Genomic DNA, 18,157 nt, shown 5'->3' with positions numbered 1-18,157 from the left:
GTGACAGCGGTGAAATAGGTTCTAAGCTGGCTATTTACTACCTTCAATGGATAGAACTTTCTTTTGGTTGTATTTAATGACCACTGGAATTATTCTTTTTTACTATATCAAGGGGAAAAAAAACAAAACAATTTCTTACTTTCTGTTATAAAACATCAAAGCGATAATCTAGCATCATAAAAATGTTGAAATTGATCAAACCTGATTTTCCTACGGCCTTATCACATTTTTTGAGGACCTAATATGTCAGGAAAGTCAGAGTCCAAGCAGTGCCTTCAAACGTTTAAGGGGCATAAATTGTGCATCTGATTTCCTGACTACCTACCACATTTTTGAAGTGTCAGGACAGTACTAAGACGCCCAAAATGAAAGACACCCCAGGCTATTTGGTGACAGGCATGGCGAGTATTTTAAAGTTTGTTGGGGGTTTTTTTTGCCTTTTTTGGAAAATAAAAAGTAAATTATTATTTTTTTTGTTTCTCACAAAGTTGTCATTTTCATAAGATATTTCTCACGCACAGTTTGGGTATTCTTAGAATTACACCCACTGCTCACAAAGTCAGGCAGCTTTGGTCCAAAGAAGGCAAACAAAGCACTCAATGTAACTGAAAGTGTATGTTCACCCTGACAATGAACTTCTCTTGCTTGCTCCTGTTTGGGCTGTTAAATGTAACAATGAAAGCATTTTGTTAGATCTTATTGGTAAGTGCAAACACAATCTAGAAATCCAATCAGCTTGTAATTTCCTGTGGACTCTGCAGTGTTATCAGCCCTGCCGTTTACAGAACACTCTCCTCTCACCCCATGTTATGAAGGGGAGGAGAAGTGGAAGTTCTCTGTAGTCCTAACACATATCCCGTCCTAGGCTGACAACGCTACAGCTTCAAAAGATGCAGTGCAGGGAGGTTGATCCCATAGGACAGGGTATTCAGTTCCTCAGTTTAAATACACATTGAATCTGTCTGGTTGATTAAAAAAACCCTCCATCGCAGGAGTTTAAGAAGAACTCCAGGAAATGTTATTAACCCTTACAGTGGGGCTACCCCCGCACTTCAAGGGTTAACAGCTTGTTTGTGTCTAGGTTAAAAAAAAAAACTATACTCACCCAAAGCTCTGAGCCGGCTTCTTCTTAGACAAGTTCTTCCAACGTCTCTCCCCCTCCTCTGGAGCGGTCTAAGGTTCATGAATCATCACTTATATACACAGTGTATAGACGTGAGGACGATGAGGAAGACAGGCTGGAGGGAGCGTAGTGACAACTGGCTGACTCAGAGTTTCAGGTGAGTATAACTTTGTTATTTTAGCACCTAGATACAAATGAGCACTTAACCCTTGCAGTGCCAGGGATAGCCCCACTGCAAGGGTTAATTAAAACATTCCTGGAGTTCTTCTTTAAAGCAGTGATGGCCAGGAGTAACAAAATAAAGAGAATCAAACTTAGACTGCTGTGATTCGCTTTGATCAGTTTTACAGACGTCCACCCAATCTCTTCATATGATATTTAAAGCCTAAACCCAATTTTTAACAAAATAAAAGTGAAATAACAAAACCAGCTAGCTTTTGTTGCAATATTCACCTTTAGTCCAGAGATCCATAGCAGTACTTTTTGGCCAGCATCATTTCTATGAGCCCAGGTTGTCCTAAACCCAAAACCCTCTCCGTCACTCTGCTTTCCCTTCCTATCAGCACGCTTCTTGTCAGCTCCTTGTGCTGCTTCTTCCTCTCACACTACAGCCCTGCTGTACAAAGACTGTAAGATGTTGATACTGGGTCAAATGTAGATACTTACACTGCCTCAATTTAAAAAAAACAATTTATTGTTGTATTAATTATTACAACTGAATTGATTTTTATGTTTTTTTTAATAATGGCCCAGAGTCAAGCATTAAGCAACTGACATTTTTAACACAAACACAATAAAAAGTGAAAGCGAGTATGACCCGGCCTACAATTACCACACAAGCTACCTGGGAAACTGCCCAACACTCCACTCTAGAAAAACTGCTACATAAGCTAAACTCACAGGTCACAAATGTGAAAGGACCTTAGAGCTAGTGTCCTTGGAATGGTGCAATAAACATAATTCAGTATTTAAAGTCTAGGTGGAGTTTTATTAGTGGGCATCAAGAGATTAGTTTCAGCTATGTGCTCTGCTTAATCAGCACCATGTGTGTTAATATTTGTTCACTTTAAAATATAGAAGACAGTGGAAGCTGATAATGTGGTTCACAATAAAGTGTCTTTCATAACTAAACAAGTTTTCATTCACTTGCAATGTCTCTGAATGTACTAGAAAATGTGACTACTTCAAAAAAGGTAAATTCCCTAGCACAGCTCCCTCCCTCTCTCTTTGCATGCCATAGCCCTAGTCCGGGTTTAGAATCCTATGCCCGGGCACATGAACCAGACAAAGTCGCAGACTTACTCACCTGGCGGCAATGGCGCTGTCTTTACTCCCTCCCTCTGTTTTTCTTCTCTGGGAAGCAAGTGGCGGGTGGCGCTCTATTCACTCCCTCTCTCCTTTTCTTCTCTTGGAATTGTATTGTTGTTGTTGGAGAGTAACCAATAACCTTGAAAATTTATTTTTTCCAGTTTTTTATTTAAATGAACTGTTAACTCTTGGTACATTAAACCTTTTTTTTTGTTTAGAAGCCCCAAGGGCAATCCTTATCCCTCACAAGAGAGGAGTACTGAGCATATGTGCAGGACGCAGCCCCAATACAGTCAAGGGAACTGGAACATCTAAAAAAAAAGCACAAAAGGGGCGCCTTTCCTGGTGCAGATTTCTCCATAGCAGGGAGGAGACTGGTATCACGTCCTGATGAAGGGGGCGTGCCCCGGAAACACGTCGACACCGCAGTGATTCACATACAGGACGCTCTACACGGATCCTTTTACTGCTCCGATTTTATTGTTCTGCAGCTCGTTTTTACTTCAATCTTGTGAGTACCTGTCAGTACACTTTTGATGCCTGTTTATTGGAATAAACAAATCTGCACTAGGAAAGGCGCCCCTTTTGTCTTTTTTTTTTTTTGGTACATTAAAGGCCATGTACAAAGCAACTGGGGCAATGTATAAATGAAGCTAGCATCTGACCCAGTTTACATGTATTAGCTTCATTGGTCTAAGAGAACCTGTACTTCGTCTGTATCAGGTTCACTTAATAGCCCGATCACCCTCTGCCTATACTTAAGCCAGCCATACACTGCTTAGATTTTTGAAAAGAACTTTCTTTCGACTTTCTATTACTTGATGGGATCAAATCGATGCTCGATTTCGAATGCAGTGATGAGAAAAGTTGAAGGAGCAGGATGGAATTTTTTTTTCAAACTAACGAAATTCTAACAGTGACTGTGGTTTGCGTTAAGGAAACTCCATTCATCCCAAAAATCGAACAATAGAATCAAATTAAATTTCATTCGTCAAGTGTCTGATGGCATTATTTGGTGGTAAAGAAAGATCTTTTGTTCGGAAATCTACTAGTGTATGGCCATCTTTATGTTTCGTTCGATGAGCTGCTGCCCCTTGACCCACCAAAGCCAAAGTTTAAGCTCTAAGCTGGTCTGTTTGTAGCTCACATGGCAATATTTGACCCATCCCCTATATGACTGCTGCGCCAAGAGTTTTGGCTCACAGTGCATTACGAGAGGAAGGGGAGAGAGTAACATGCTCCCCCATACCCTGAGGTACTGGGTACTTCACTATGCTCCGAGGGCAAGAAGCACCAGGGGCAAGTGAGAAGGCAGGTTTAAGCAGGGGCATTGAGGTGGGCTACTAAGTTGACCTGTTCTTTTCCTTGGTTGGGCAATGTATAAAGTTCACATTAGGAAATATTAAAAGATGCACGTTTTCTTTGATCCATTACATTAACGAAACATTCCTGTACAGTCAGATCTTGATATCAGGTAGTAGGTTACAGCTGGTTATGATGTCAATCTTCTCAGACACCCCTTTTAAGTCTTCAAGGGCAAGCCGGATGTTGTGAGATGCATTGATGATCCCGTTTTGTGAGTTGTTAAGCTGACTAGTCAAAGTCCGGATCTCACTGGTAGTTGTATGATAGACCTGTCGTATGGTGTTATTGACATCATGGTACAGCCGTGCGTTACTTTCAAGAAGTTTCTGCTGTAATAAAGTGCTGTAGCGACCCAGCTGCTGTATATTCACAAGTGGTTTTTCCTCCAAAGCCACCGGAGAAGTCTCTCCCTCGTTTCTGATGACTACCAGAGGAGGGAGCTCCTTTTCCAGCCTCTTGGAATGTATTTCATTTCTGTCCTTAACAATGTCTTCCTCGTCATCCGTCTCTGAAGCCTCTCCTTGGACTTTCACACCACAAGCTCCAGATGAGGCACTCACTGGGACAGATGTCACATACATCTCTTCTTCATCATCGGTTTCAGAAGCTTCTCCTTTAACAATGGTTTGAAAGTCTCGAAAAGACATTGTGTTGTGCTGAAATGGGAAGTAATGTAAATAAAATCTGTATGAATATTATTCAGAAACATTATACCTCGGAGGGTGCAAACTATAAGCATGCATACTAAAATGACTAAGGTATGTCATAAACACAGATAGTGAGTGATCCATACAAAGACACAGGCCAGTATTGAAAATTAAAGTGGACTTAAAGCAAAATTTTGATTCAAAGTACACCTGTCCCTCTTGCTATGAAAAACAAAACAAAACAAAAAAAACAGTACCCCAATGGTTTCCTTTCTCCTGGAGTAGGTTCCCCTGGACTCCAGCCAGCCGCTGCCTATTGACCACTTACTTTAAGCTGGAGCTGAAGTCTGCGGACGCTTCCAGGCAAACAGAGGACAGTTTTTCAGGTGGATCTAATTGGAAAACAATGTGACCCTATGGCCAGTCAGATGTAAATAGACGTATCCGTTTACATCTGATTACTCTTGTGTCCATTTAACTCAGAAAAAAAGAAATAGAGAAGGTTTGCATCCTTCTCTGTTTTTGTGGACCTAAATGAAACTGATTGGAGGTAACTGGACACATGCCCACTTACATCCAACTGCCCATAGACCTAAAATGTGTCCATTTAATTCAGTTCTTAGCTTCATCGCAAAAATGGAGAAAAAAGCTGAAAGGACAAAAGTGACATCCATTCCGTTCTACTTCAATCAGCGGATCTGTGCACACATCCCCTGCTGATCAGAATGGACACTGCCTGTGTGAAAAGTAGTGATGGGCTCGGGTGTGTTCGCAGCTCCACGTGCCGAGCCCGCCAGGAAGCTGACAGCGCGCAGCGCCAAACACAGGTACTGAGACATTATCCCGGTCAGCAGCTGCAGAGATCGGGAAATGTCTCAGTACCTGTGATTGGCGCTGCGGCGCTGTCAGCTTCCTGGCGGGCTCGGCACGTGGAGCTGCGAACACGCCCGAGCCCATCACTACTGAAAAGGGCCTTAGGCACGACCAAATGACAGTTCTGTGGGATAGTGGTGCTGATTGGGTGCTCAGCTAAAGGCTGCCAATCAGTGCCTCTAACAGAACTGACCTCTGGGCACTGATTCGAGGTAAAGATGGCAGCAAGGCAACAGGTGATCAGACTTGATGGAACCCCACTACAGGAGAGAGAAAAGGATTTTGGGTGTTGAACTCTCCTTTTTTTATTAGCAAGATAAACCCAAAAAATGTTTTACTTTAAAGTTCATCTATAGTTACTTTTGGCTACAGTAGGATTAGAACCACTATCGGGTTTTTATAGATGTTTATGTTCCTGCTGGGGAGATTCCCCCTCTTTGTTCTTGTAATTATTGTCACAGGGCAGAAAGTGATGGGAAATCCAAAATGTTACAGTTGTCATTGAAACAGGAGGCAAGGAGAAACGTTTCCAATGGGGACACTTGTTTTGATGACAACCCTCTATAAGGGGACGTCTTCTCATTTTGTAGAGACTTCCTCTTGTGACAAGCAATTTCTGTCCTGAGACACAGACATATATAAATATCCTGACAGAGTACTACATTACTCCTAGCTAACCCTACAAAACTCCTAACCCTTCCCTACTCCAAACTAAACCAAAAATTCACTTTGGGATGTATTTATAAAATGTTCACAGCTGTTTGCTTTGTGGACGTCTTTGTTGTAGATTTGCACGCACCGCATTATGGCCACTAGATGGAGCTGAGGATCATAGGAATGCGGTTCAAATCTAAAAAACAGAGCAAAAGGGTCTGCATACCTTTTATAAATAGATCTTCATAAGTCCATAACTACATTTGCCTGTAAACATTTTATTTCTCCAGATTGCACACTCAGCAATTACAACAGGAACAGCCAGGATTAACACTTCTGCATTGCAACAATGCACCTAACCTGCATTGGTGCCCTGTGTTGCCATGCATCTTAAATGACACTAAGGAAATGCACCTGAACTGTAGCATGCTGCAATGCAAGGTAGTGATTGGCTTGATGCCCAATTTACTTATGGAAAGTTGCAAGATGCAGTCATCCAGTACTAAGTCTTCTCTCTTTTGTTTACATTGAGCACAGGTACTTATTCGGGTGTCTGTGTGATGTGGACACTTCCTATTGGCTGTCTAGCAGTGTGGGTCCTTTCAGGATCCAGAGGAGAACCAAGCAGATGGTAGAGAACCGGCCGGGGAGGGACCATCCGCAAAGCTAGATTAGCATTCCCCTGCACCCGTAAACAGCGTCAGCAGGTGACCTGGAAGGGGGCATTAGGAGAGTGTAACTTGCTTTACAAGTAAAGAGCAAAAAAAACCTTACAGGGTGGGTTAGAGAGGGATGAGAGGTGGGTCATATTTTGCTCGAAGTGTGCAAAAATGTTTTCAAAAAAATAGTTCCAGCAGTGATAGGAGATAAGACATGGGAAAATGTGCATGTATTGCATATAGAGATATACAGTATATACATACATATGTACTGCATATGTTTTCATTTTATATTGCCCTGTGCGTTATGTATATCCTGACATAGATTATGTTGTTGGTTCAAAGTGTAACAGCTGCAACCAGATGAATGGAAAAGTAAACATTTATAAGTGTGTAAAATAATCCTGTACAATGGAATAGAGCCAGATGTGGCCATTCCCCTCCTTTATACACATCCCCCTGACTATAGTTACCTTCAGGACAGTTAGACCTCTCAGTGCAGGTGACTGATCACTGACACACAACTTCCTTCCCAGTGGTATAGCTGCCCCTTCTCTGGATAAGTGTCATGCGACCGGAAGTGGGGAAGAATACACTCTTCACATAACACCCAACACCCCCGCTTTGGATCTGTCTTCCACACAGCGATCAGACAACAAATAGCGCGATGATATCTAATACGCATCTAATACCGAGAAACAGCGGTACCAAAATGTTAAATAGGTCAACTATAGATCATTTTCGGAAGTTGCATATCAAATAACTGGTGAGAAAGCCGGAAATGGGGCAAAACTGTGCCAGAAGCGGGGAAAGACTTTTGTGAACACCAAGCCGGAAGTGGGGCGAGTCGTAAGTAAAGACTGCGCTAGTAAACCCAACAACCAGGAAGACGTGAAGTTTGCAGTTGATATTTATTCTGATTATTATATTTCTATATTCCAGTAGTTGTATGTGTAAGAAGAGACCTGTGTATGTTTTGATAGAATGTATGGTTGATATAAGAAGAAGGTGTTTTTTCTAGTGCAGCCCTAGGACAGCTGTGCCATCTGTTACTGTGAAGAAGGATTACACTGGGATGAAATATGAGGACACTGGTTGATGTGACAAACTACTGATCGGGCTGTAGATCTGATGAGGCACTGACTGGTCTTCCAGCACAGATATAAAGAATACAAAGTCCAGATATGGCTGATGAGACTCTGTTTGCACTGTTACATATGGAGATGGTCTCCCTTGCACATAAAAGTGCAGGACACGATGAAGAGGTAAGATCTAACAATGATATGATGTAATTCAAGTCAAACATTCATAGCTAAAATTATTAGCTATGCCTACTGCTGTCATAAAATGTGTCTAATTATGTTTACATTTTTTTTAAAGCTCATTTCCAGTAAAAACAAAAAACTTTACTTGCAGCGGGGCTGCTCCAGCACTGCAAGAGTTAACTGCTCATTTAGGTCTATGTTATCAGATAAACAGTTTAACGTAATACTCGCTCCCCAACATTTAGCCTTCTCCCTGTCTCCTCTACACCCCGGCTTGTGCCTCTCTTTGTCCTCTCGTGTAATTCAGGGCTATTGGCCTTGCATTGTATGTGAGGATGCCAGGGGGCTTCCAACCGCAGGTGCGGGTCTGGTATCTTGAAGGGAGTGGGGGTCAGGTTAGTAAAATACCTTTTTGGAAGTACCCTAGACCTATATGATCATTTCTCTTGTAAAAGGCGGGGGCAGCCCCACTGCAAGTTTTTTTTTCCCCCTCAGAGAAGGCTTTAAAGAAAACACCTGGCTTTAATCATTTTCTTAAACGTTTTGATAAAGTGTGGAAGGGTTAAAGCAGAACTCCAGGTAAAATGTTTACTCACCCAATCTTCTGCTGCAATGTTGGTATGTCCCTCGTTGTCCTCACGTCCGCTGTGTATAGAATGTGATGACTCGGGGACCTTAGACCGCTGCAGCTGAGGGGGAGCGAGGTGAAAGGGATCGGTCTAAGAGCAAGCCGGCTCTGAGGATCAGATGAGTATAACTTTTTGTTTAAGAAAATAGAGAAGCACTTAAAGTGACATTAAACCCTCAGATTTTTTAACATAAAACAATAGTGTAATGTGTGCCTAACTGTAATCCATGGTTGTTTCCCTTCTCTTTGCTGCTTTTCCTTTTAAATCTGTATCTGTTCTCATGCTGGGCAGAACTTCTGTTTTGCAGCAGACTGCCTTGTCTCTGGAATGGCTACATGGTGTCTGTGTATAGGTTTGCAACCTGAGCCAGCACTACAGGAAGAGGCACTCAGCTGCAAAGTGAAGTTCTCCCCCAGCATGAGAAGACATGAGGATTTAAAAGGAAGAGCAGCAAAGAGAAGGGAAACAACCATGGATTACAGTAAGGCACACATTGGTATTGGTTTATGTTAAAAAATCTGAGGGTTTAATGTCACTTTAACCCTTGCAACGTGGGGGTAGCCCCAAACTGCAAGGGATGAGAACAATTTAACTCGGAGTTCTGCTTTAAAGACTGTTAAAGGCCTATTCACACCATTGCGGTCTGGTGCGTTGGGTTAGGCACATTATGTCAAGGAAGCCTATTTATATGAATGGGCTGAAAACACATTAATGAAAGTGCCTGTACTGTATTTTGCAAAGCAGTGCACAATGCACAGAGGTGTGTTATCATGCGTTATGGTGCTGCAGCTCACCAGTACGCATAATGTGCAATGGTGTGAATGGGTACTTAGGTCTCATAGGTATCTGTGTCCCCATTTGCGAGATTTACCCTCATTTAGGCAAAACAGGTTGTGAGGAAAATATCCCTATTTCTTGTCTATTTTGTGGATGCTGGAACATATAGTGAGGGGAAATATCCCTGATAGGGATGTAGACAGTAATAACAGGTATTCTAGTAGAATGGAAAATGGGTAGAAACTCTGGCTTTTTACTGCTATGTTCCTTTTAGGGAGATTTTTCCCTTACTTCCTGTCCAGGTGATGGGTGTCATGCAGGACAGGAAATGAATCTCCTCAACAGGGATACCAAACATATTGAAAAGCTCACAGAGGTTTTTAACCTTTTCCAATGTCGTCCAAAACGTAACTGCTTTTGTTGGGTTTTCATAGTCCTAATGTCAAATAACGGATGACATCAGCTTCGTAGTGTTTATATTGGGACATTATAACCATAAATTCTTCATGGAAAATGGATTCTGGACAAAGTCATGTATGAAGACTGACTGGTGCTTTCAAGGTATTCATTCTTTTCCTGTATGATTTGGTGCAGTATTATTGCCTATTGTACAATAACCTTTTGGCTATTTTTAAAGTGTTGTGTTATTTACAGGATCAAGGCAAGCACATCAAGATTTTAGAAGGTATGGGTTTCCGTGTGGGCCAAGGACTTATTGAAAGGTAAGTGTGAAATCTTCTCTCTCCCTCTTTGGGCTGACATTTTCTGGGGGAAGGTGGAAGGCATTAAATGAGCTGTAATTGCTTTGTATCAGTTTTAATTATTGTTTTAAGTCTTTTTTTCTGATGTTTTCAAACTGTCTTCAGCCCAGAACTACCGTATATTATTTAAAAGAGAACTATGGGGTATGATGTTTTGCGCACTTTTAGATTGCTAATGAGACAGGGGTACATATTGCAATGTACTCCTGTGATCAAAAACCCACCTTAAGCTTGTTATTGAACACAGACTATAGGCGGGGCTAAGCTCTGTGCAAAGGAGCGATCCTTCCTTCCTTGGACCACTTTTTGTAGGTCCTGATCGCTGAATACCGGGTACATCCCACAAGAGCGGCAGTTTTGGAGTTGCTCTCACCCAGTTGTCTAGCCATCACAATTTGGCCCTTGTCAAAGTTGCTTAAATCCTTAAAGGATAATTAAAGCCTCCGTTTTTTTTGCATATATCTACAGCTAGCAAGCAATAGATATATGCAAAAAGTGTAAAAAAAAAAAACGCTTTGAAAAGGGTTAATACTTACCTGTGTCTTCCCCGCGCGCGCCTGTCTGAAAATGTGAAAATTCTGGGGAGGCCGCAAAGCATCTTGGGTCGGGCGCATGCGCAGATCACATTTTCGGCCGCGAGGAGAGACACAAGGTAAGTCTATGGACGCGTGCACCCGCATGCAGACACCGTGGGACAGGAAGTGCCAGCACGCTCAGAGGAGTCAGCGCTGGATCGGAGTCAACATTAAAGTCAACATTTTTTACTTTAATGTCACTTTAAGCTTGCCGATTTTTTTCTGCTTGCAACACATCATCTTCTGGGACAAAATGCTCCCTTATATATCCCAGTCACTTCCAGGTACCATTGTAACGAGATCATTATTGTTATTCGCTTCACGCCTCAGTGGTCATATGTTCTAGCTAATCAGTGTATGTGTAGTTATATGGTTGCCTGGTGTTCAGTTTTAAAAAGCATAATGCACTAAACAGAATTAGAAACTTGGAGAACTCTATCTGTTGGGGAATTGCAAGTTCCAGCTTTCTCTGACAGTTCGTACTGTTGTAGATAACACATTGGGAGCCCATAGAGACTTTAAGGGGAAGTGAATAAAGAAAATGAAATAACATGTTCTTCCTAACCTTTTAGATTAACAAAGGACAGCCCTTCATTCAAAGATGACCTGGATGTTGTGAAGTTCATTTGTAAGGATTTGTGGACAATCATTTTTAAGAAGCAGATTGATAATCTGAGAACAAACCACCAGGTATGAGCTATAAACTGCCCCTCTCACTGGAAAGACAAGACACGCTCTTCTGTGATGTCATTATCAAATTTTCTTGCTTTGATTCATAAAATATTAGCAGGTTTCCTTCTATGTACCAATAAATATGTATGTATGTTTGTTCTGATATAGAATGAATCTAGACTGTTTCCCTAACAAATTCTAGCGGTATTTTAGGGCTTTATATAAAATGTTTGTGGACAAGGATGTATTTTTGGGTGAACTTGAGAGGGATGTAAATAATCTTATCATTGTGTGTTTTTTGTTTTTAAAACTATGTTTCTGTGTATCAATTGTTTTTAAATATCTACATTGATGCAGCCAAATTTGCTCAGTCTATAAGCCAACCGTAAAGAGCAGACATCTATGCAATCCCTGTGTGGCTGATATCCTATCTCAACATTTGTGAACAAGGCAGACGGAATGATTGGAATGGCTAATCTCACAGACTTACAATAACAAACTCTTTGAAGTCCAAGCATGTAAAATGTAAAAGTCTCATCAAAATGACTTAAAGTTAAACATGGCAATAGTAACTTAAAATCTGTCTTGACTGAAAATACTGTTTAATTTTCCTTGAAAGAAGAACTTTGGACATAACTATTCTTAACCCTTGCAGTGGGGATACCCCCACACTGCAAGGTTTAAGTGCTTGTTTTTCATCTAAGGACAAAAATAACAAAGTTATACTTACCTGAATCTTGCAGCTGACTTAGAGCAGCCCCTTCAGCCTCTCTCCCCTTCCACTCCAGCGGCCTAAGGTCCAGTAAGGCACTGCGTTTAATACGCTGTTTTGAACATGAGGACACGAGGGACATTCCTTCGCTGGAGCGGAGAAAGTAGACCGGCTAAGGGACTGGTCTAGGAGCTACCTGGCTATGAAGTTTGGGTGAGTATATGCTGTGATCAGGGCCAACTGATCGGAAGCCGATTAATCGATTATTGAAAAAGTTGACAACTTTTTCAATAATCGATTATGTCGATTAGTTGTTGCAGCCCTATAACTTTGTTATTTTCACTGCTAGTTGAAAACAAGCAATTCACTCCTGCAGTGTGCGGGGGTATCCCCACTGAGGGGTTAAGACTGGTTATGCCTGGAGTTGTTCTTTAATAAGTATGATGACAGGTGAGCATCAGTATTCAGTAGGTGTGTTTGGTAGCGGAATGTCTACACTTGTTCTCCTATGGGAGTAGATGTGGATGTTCATGGTATTGAGAGTTCTTTCCTGCAGAAGCCATTGTGTGGTTCAGTGTGAAGCCTACTAAGGGTCAGAAAATGCATTCAATGTTATAAACATTATAAGCACTGTTAGTTTGCTGATTGAGTTGTTTCTTGCTTGTTAATGTATAGCCAGAACTTTCTTTTTTTCTAGTCTTGGATAGGGAACAGTTAAAGCCTTATCAGTTTGTTTGCTGTCTGTGTCCTGTTGACTAAAGATTTCCCTTCAAGTTCCTGTCTCAGAGACATAACAGGAAGTAAGAAGAAATCTCTACAAAGTTAGAGGAATTCCCCTCTTAGTTGTCGGTGAAACAGGTCTCCCCATTGGAAGATTTCCCCTTTCCTACTCTTCCAATGATAATGATACCTTTTTGTATTTCCCATCATTTTCTGACTTGGTTATAATGGTCACCAGGGCAAACCGAGTGAATCTACCTAGTAGGGAAACAGTCAGCATAAATATTGGACAGGGGATCTGTCATACACTGTAATGCCAGTATTTGTATGTTATTCCTTGGTAAAACGTTACATCTTTATACTTTACAAAGTCTTCTTTCCTAAACTATCTGGATCCTTGAAAGTATAACTTCTCTCTTTGATGTTCTTATAGGGTACTTATGTTTTACAAGACAACAAGTTTCTGCTTCTGACCCAGCTATCCTGCACAAAGCAATACCTAGAGGAAGCACCAAAGGTAAAGCATCATTAGTATGTACAGCAGAACTCCAGGAACAAAAAACTTTTTTTTTCCCCCCCCACATTTGCTACGTAACCATAAATTACCTCTAATGATGGGTGTTGTACATGTGGATGCTGTAGTGTTGGGTAAAGCTCATACTTTTATTTATCCCTTTAATTACTGTAACCGCCAAACGTCTGGCAGTTTAAATCACAGTTCTGGCTCTCATACACTCAAGAAAAGCATTGTTCGCTCTCCACCTTCTTCCACTATATTCATAAAACATTTTGTGTTCTTTTCAAAGAATAAAAGCCTTTTTGTGATTGGACAAGGTGAGTGGAGGGGTGGATGAATGACAGGGCCTTCCCTTGTCCAATAACAGAACACCTTCTATTCTATTAAAACAAGATGCTTTATTATTGGAGGAAGGGGGAGAACAAGCAACACTTTTCTTGACAGAAGGAACGGTTTTACCTAATGCTGCAACATCCACACATAAAACACCCATCATTAGAAAACCCCCGGGAAAATCACAAGCTTACCCTTGCAGTGGGGCTACCTCGCACTGGAAAGGCAGGGGTGTGGAAATTTTTGAAAAAACTACTTGTCCAAGGGCTAAAGCGGGGGTCAAATCTACTTGTCCTTCATGACAATCTACTTGTCCCAATACAACAAAAAAAGTTTTAAAAGTTTAAAACTAGGGATGCACCAATACCAGTTTTTGGGTATCGAGTACCAATATTTTGCTTTCAGTACTCACCCGTTGGCATGGAGCAGGCTTCCCGGGCAATCAGGAAGCTAGGCAGCGGGTAATGAGATGCTACCCGGCTTCCTGACTGCCAGGGAAGCCGACTCCATGTTGTTTGGCCGGCTTGATTGTGAATGGCTGGGAGGCCTGCTCCATGCCAACGTAATGACCTGATTGGCCGGGAAGAAGGTTCGATGCTGATTGGCGGCCAATCGGCAAGGAGCTGGCTTCCCGGCCAATCACTTGACCACGCTGACCAATGAGTGCTTTTAATTTGCCAGTAAAATTCAAAATGCATAGGGCCTCATCACATGGTGTTAAAATCCTCTATGTGATAGTTTGGAGGTGACAGGTTCTCTTTATGGAACCTGCCCTCCAACACAGAACTGATGTTCTGTGCAGTTCCTGACAGCCGAGACAGGTGGCGCTGTGATCACAGCGCCACGGTCTCAGTGATAGCACAGAGCAGACGAAGAAAGGAAGTTCTTCGTCTGCTCTGCGGGCTCTATGGTGAGCTCCCGTCCCGTGGTGTCACCTGTCAGGTCCACCAGAGGATCGGGGGACACCCGAAAACCGCTGTGGCGGGGGGGGCGGACAGGATTGCCGATTCACGCTTCATACAAGTGATCTGATTAGATCACTTGTATGAAAACGAGCGGCGGCTCCCACTGTACATTCAGCTCTATACTCGCCCGGCGCCCGAAACTGCCTGTCCCGGGCTATAGGAATTCCACACCCCTGAAAGGTTAAGTGCTCATTTTGTCTAGGGGACTCAAATTAAGCAGACTTAGCTACCTGTCCTGCCGGCTCCCTCCAGGCTGCAAGACCAGTCCCTGAGTAATACAATAGAGTAATACAATAGAGTAATACAAACATTTGTGTGCCTCTTTTTGTCTTTCAGTTCCTGGCTTATACATGTGGACTCATTAAAGGAGCACTCTGTAATTTAGGAATCAACTGTACAGTATCTGCAGAAGTTCCCATAATGCCTACCTGTGAGTTCTTATGTTATTTCACACCTTAGTGTCTGCACTGTTATTATTGTGGATACTTTGTGTGAAACCCAGATTGTTTACTCCCAAGATACACTTATACAAATCGATAACGTCCTATGAATAATTATTCTTGTATGGGTATCGGTGGCTTACTCACTTCCTTAGTATGCAGACTGTGTCAGAGCATCAAGCCTGTAGTGAATAGTGAATCCCCATAGCCAGGAGGTCTCTAATAGGAAAGTAAAAATTTGGAAAGCTTTTAATATAGTTTTCTGTATTCCAGACTATTAAAAGGGTACATTTGGTTTGGGTGTTGTGGGTTGCAGCTGCTTTGTGTCTCATTACACCTTAAGGCCTCAATCACACACGAATCGGCCCGCACATACAGCTCTGTGCTGGGTGCAGGGCCGTACTTCAGCAGCTCCCGAGAAGGACAGGTGCTGCGTGTGATTAGTACGCAGCCCCCGTCCTTCTCTATGGGGCTACGCAGCCGTACGCCCCCCTACGCTCACCTCAACTGCAGGTCCGTAGGGGTGCGGGTTTTCTGGCCGGGACGCATACAGGATCCATTTCGGCACCGTATGAACACGCTCACCTGCACCCCTACTTATCTATATATAGATATATATATAGATAGATAAATATCTATATATAGATAGATAAATATCTATCTATATATAGATAAATAAATGTGTGTGTGTGTGTGTGTGTGTGTTTAAACTTCTTTTCACATCTTTTAAAAATATCTGTAAAGAATAAGTCAAGGCAGCTGGACGTGCTGTCTTTTTTCTTGAAGACATTTCACTGGTCATTTACATAATTATGCAAATCCATCCAACACCTGGTTGCGATTATGTGGATTGGAGCAACATTCACCATATTTATTCCCAGATCATTTTTGTACAAGTCATTCTGAATTGAGAAAGCTGGTCGGATGTCCAGGGAAACATCTTCAAGAAAAATACAGAAAGTCCAGTTGCCTTGACTTATTCTTTACGGATACAGTATACCATGACCTGGATGAATGAGAACCTTCACAGACATCTTTTAACAGTATACAGATAGCTTAATGATTGAGAGGAGGGAGACACCCCCTTCTTTCTTGCTCGTTAATATGAACCCTAGCGCTGAGGCCAGTGCAAGTGCTAGCCTTATACCTACCTAGCCCAGCCCACTAGTGTAACGTAAACTTGTCACCATTGGAAGTATATTAAACTCCCACAACAGTCTATTGTTAGGCATCACAGTATTCTTGCACATACCTTAATTGCTGAAAATTGACTGAAAATCATACTCGTACACCCCGGCAGCTCCCTCAACCTGGGCATATGCTGCATTCTGTATCCTACATGCAGTGAGGCACTCTACCAGTTAAAGGCTTATTGTCTCAGATGCTAGCCCAATCTCCAGGATAATAAAGCGGCCCATAGTTTAAGAAAGGCACTTGTGGGGGGGGGAAAAGGAATCGGTGCCACTTTTAAAATGGGGCACGGGAATTAGGGGTTTAGGGATCATTAATCCAGCCTAAGAAATTTAGGAATGCTAATGGATTGTTTTCTTTCTTTAGGTAAATTCCATGTTATCATCTCGCGGACCTAGTAGACTACCTTTGGACTCAGTCTATTTTCTTGTTACACAAACAGTAAAACATCTAAAAACATGCAGAATCTAAACCAGCAATTTTTACATATGCAATGGATTTTAAATACACCAAAAATCCAGCTACAATCTAAAGCCTTTTTTTTCCATACCAATTATATTTGTGGGATAAATCCCAGCAGTGCACTTTTTTTTAATGAAATAATGGGGCAATTCAAGATCCTGCCATTACCTTCCAATGTTTTACAGTGTAAATATGGTTGATATTAACCCTGCTTCTGGTCCAGGCCCCTATCCAAATCTTTCTATTGTCACTGAAAGTGTATTATGTCATAGCTATTCTAAAATAAAACCCATGAGCTCAGCTTACCTAGTAAGCCCCAGATCCTTAAAGCAGGGCCTAGAGGTGTCTGCTAGCATGTTCGCTTTATCTTCGAAGTGCCTCGATTTGCTCAAAACCAAAAATGAAGCTTGTTATGCAAACTTCCGTGATTCATATTTGCCTCTCCTTCTCACATCCCCTTGCCTTTTCTATTGCCCGCAAATGTGAAGGGCACTCTCTCAGGTCAGTGGGCAGGAACTAGAGGTGAGGCAAACCTCAAACAACATGGAAGTTGTGGACGATACGTGTGTGTGTGTAATAGTGTGCTCTGGGTTTATGGGTTACTAAGGCACTTTGAAGATAAAAGTGAACATGCAAGCAGACACCTGGATATTCCTGCACTATGGACAGGGAGCCACTTTGCAAGGTAAAGTGAGCCTACAGGTTCTGTTTACTTTAAAGAGACTCTGTCAGTTTTTAAAATGATCATACCTGCAGTACCCTGCAGGAGAAGAGCCATTATATTCACCTTCCTGATGGCCCATGTCTTTTTTAGGGCCAGTTCACACCAGCAGCTGCTGGTGTACTTTGCCAGACACAGTGCTAATGTGCAATCCCAGTACACCGCACTGTTTACCTTTTTTTCATGCAAACTTTATTAAAATGTCACAGGTGACATTTCATCAAGTTCTATAGGCAAAGTGCAGTGCAAAGCGGATGTACCGCACGGCAACTCATTGCCCTGAACAAAGGTGGCAATGTGGTGGTTTGGACTGAGTCCATTCAAAACAAAGCAGATTGCCTTGTCTAGTGTTGGGGCTACACTGGAAAACGTGAATTATCCCTAAAAGTCAGTTTCTTTAAAGTGCAAAAGCAAGCCACAATTTTGTGGAAGTTGCCATTACCTAAAAACTGAGGTTTCAGTATAGCTTTCTGTTTGACCCTTACTCAGGTTGTACAAGGCATGTGAAAGCCTGTAAAGAGAGGAATCCTAGTCCTATCTACTGCAGTGTAAACTGGTTTGTTTCATGATATACTGTCTCACCTAAACCACATATTGGTCTGTAGCCATACAAATTGCACTATGCTTTTAAGGCGCAAAAATGTTTTACTTTTTTTCATTTATGCCAAGATTAGGATACTTGGGAGGTATGCTGAAGTTAGCTATTTTTTTACTCCACCACAATTTGTGGGATAAATCACCCTAAAATAGTTATTACTGAAGCCAAGCTGTACAATGCACACAACATT

At 41.9% G+C, this 18,157-nt stretch overlaps 2 protein-coding genes across 2 annotated transcripts; one reads left to right on the top strand and one right to left on the bottom strand.

Annotated features, from left to right (window-relative positions):
* Positions 1-3,839: 3,839 nt before the first annotated feature.
* BLOC1S3 (biogenesis of lysosomal organelles complex 1 subunit 3) lies at positions 3,840-7,157 on the bottom strand. Its single transcript, XM_018561518.1, has 2 exons — positions 7,120-7,157; positions 3,840-4,452 (listed from the first exon to the last, which is right to left on the bottom strand). The coding sequence occupies exon 2, from the start codon at positions 4,441-4,443 to the stop codon at positions 3,889-3,891; it is 555 nt and encodes a 184-aa protein (XP_018417020.1). The 5' UTR covers positions 4,444-4,452; positions 7,120-7,157; the 3' UTR covers positions 3,840-3,888.
* Positions 7,158-7,760: 603 nt separating this feature from the next.
* Positions 7,761-16,584, top strand: TRAPPC6A (trafficking protein particle complex 6A). Its single transcript, XM_018561521.1, has 6 exons — positions 7,761-7,894; positions 9,955-10,022; positions 11,209-11,326; positions 13,174-13,257; positions 14,892-14,985; positions 16,553-16,584. Exons 1-6 carry the CDS (start codon positions 7,814-7,816, stop codon positions 16,582-16,584), a joined length of 477 nt encoding a protein of 158 aa, XP_018417023.1. The 5' UTR covers positions 7,761-7,813.
* Positions 16,585-18,157: the final 1,573 nt, after the last annotated feature.

This window comes from Nanorana parkeri, unplaced genomic scaffold (genome assembly GCF_000935625.1).
Source record: "Nanorana parkeri isolate BGI_ZX_2015 unplaced genomic scaffold, ASM93562v1 scaffold528, whole genome shotgun sequence".
NCBI lineage: Eukaryota > Metazoa > Chordata > Amphibia > Anura > Dicroglossidae > Nanorana > Nanorana parkeri.
This window is presented reverse-complemented; position numbering and strand designations above follow the sequence as displayed.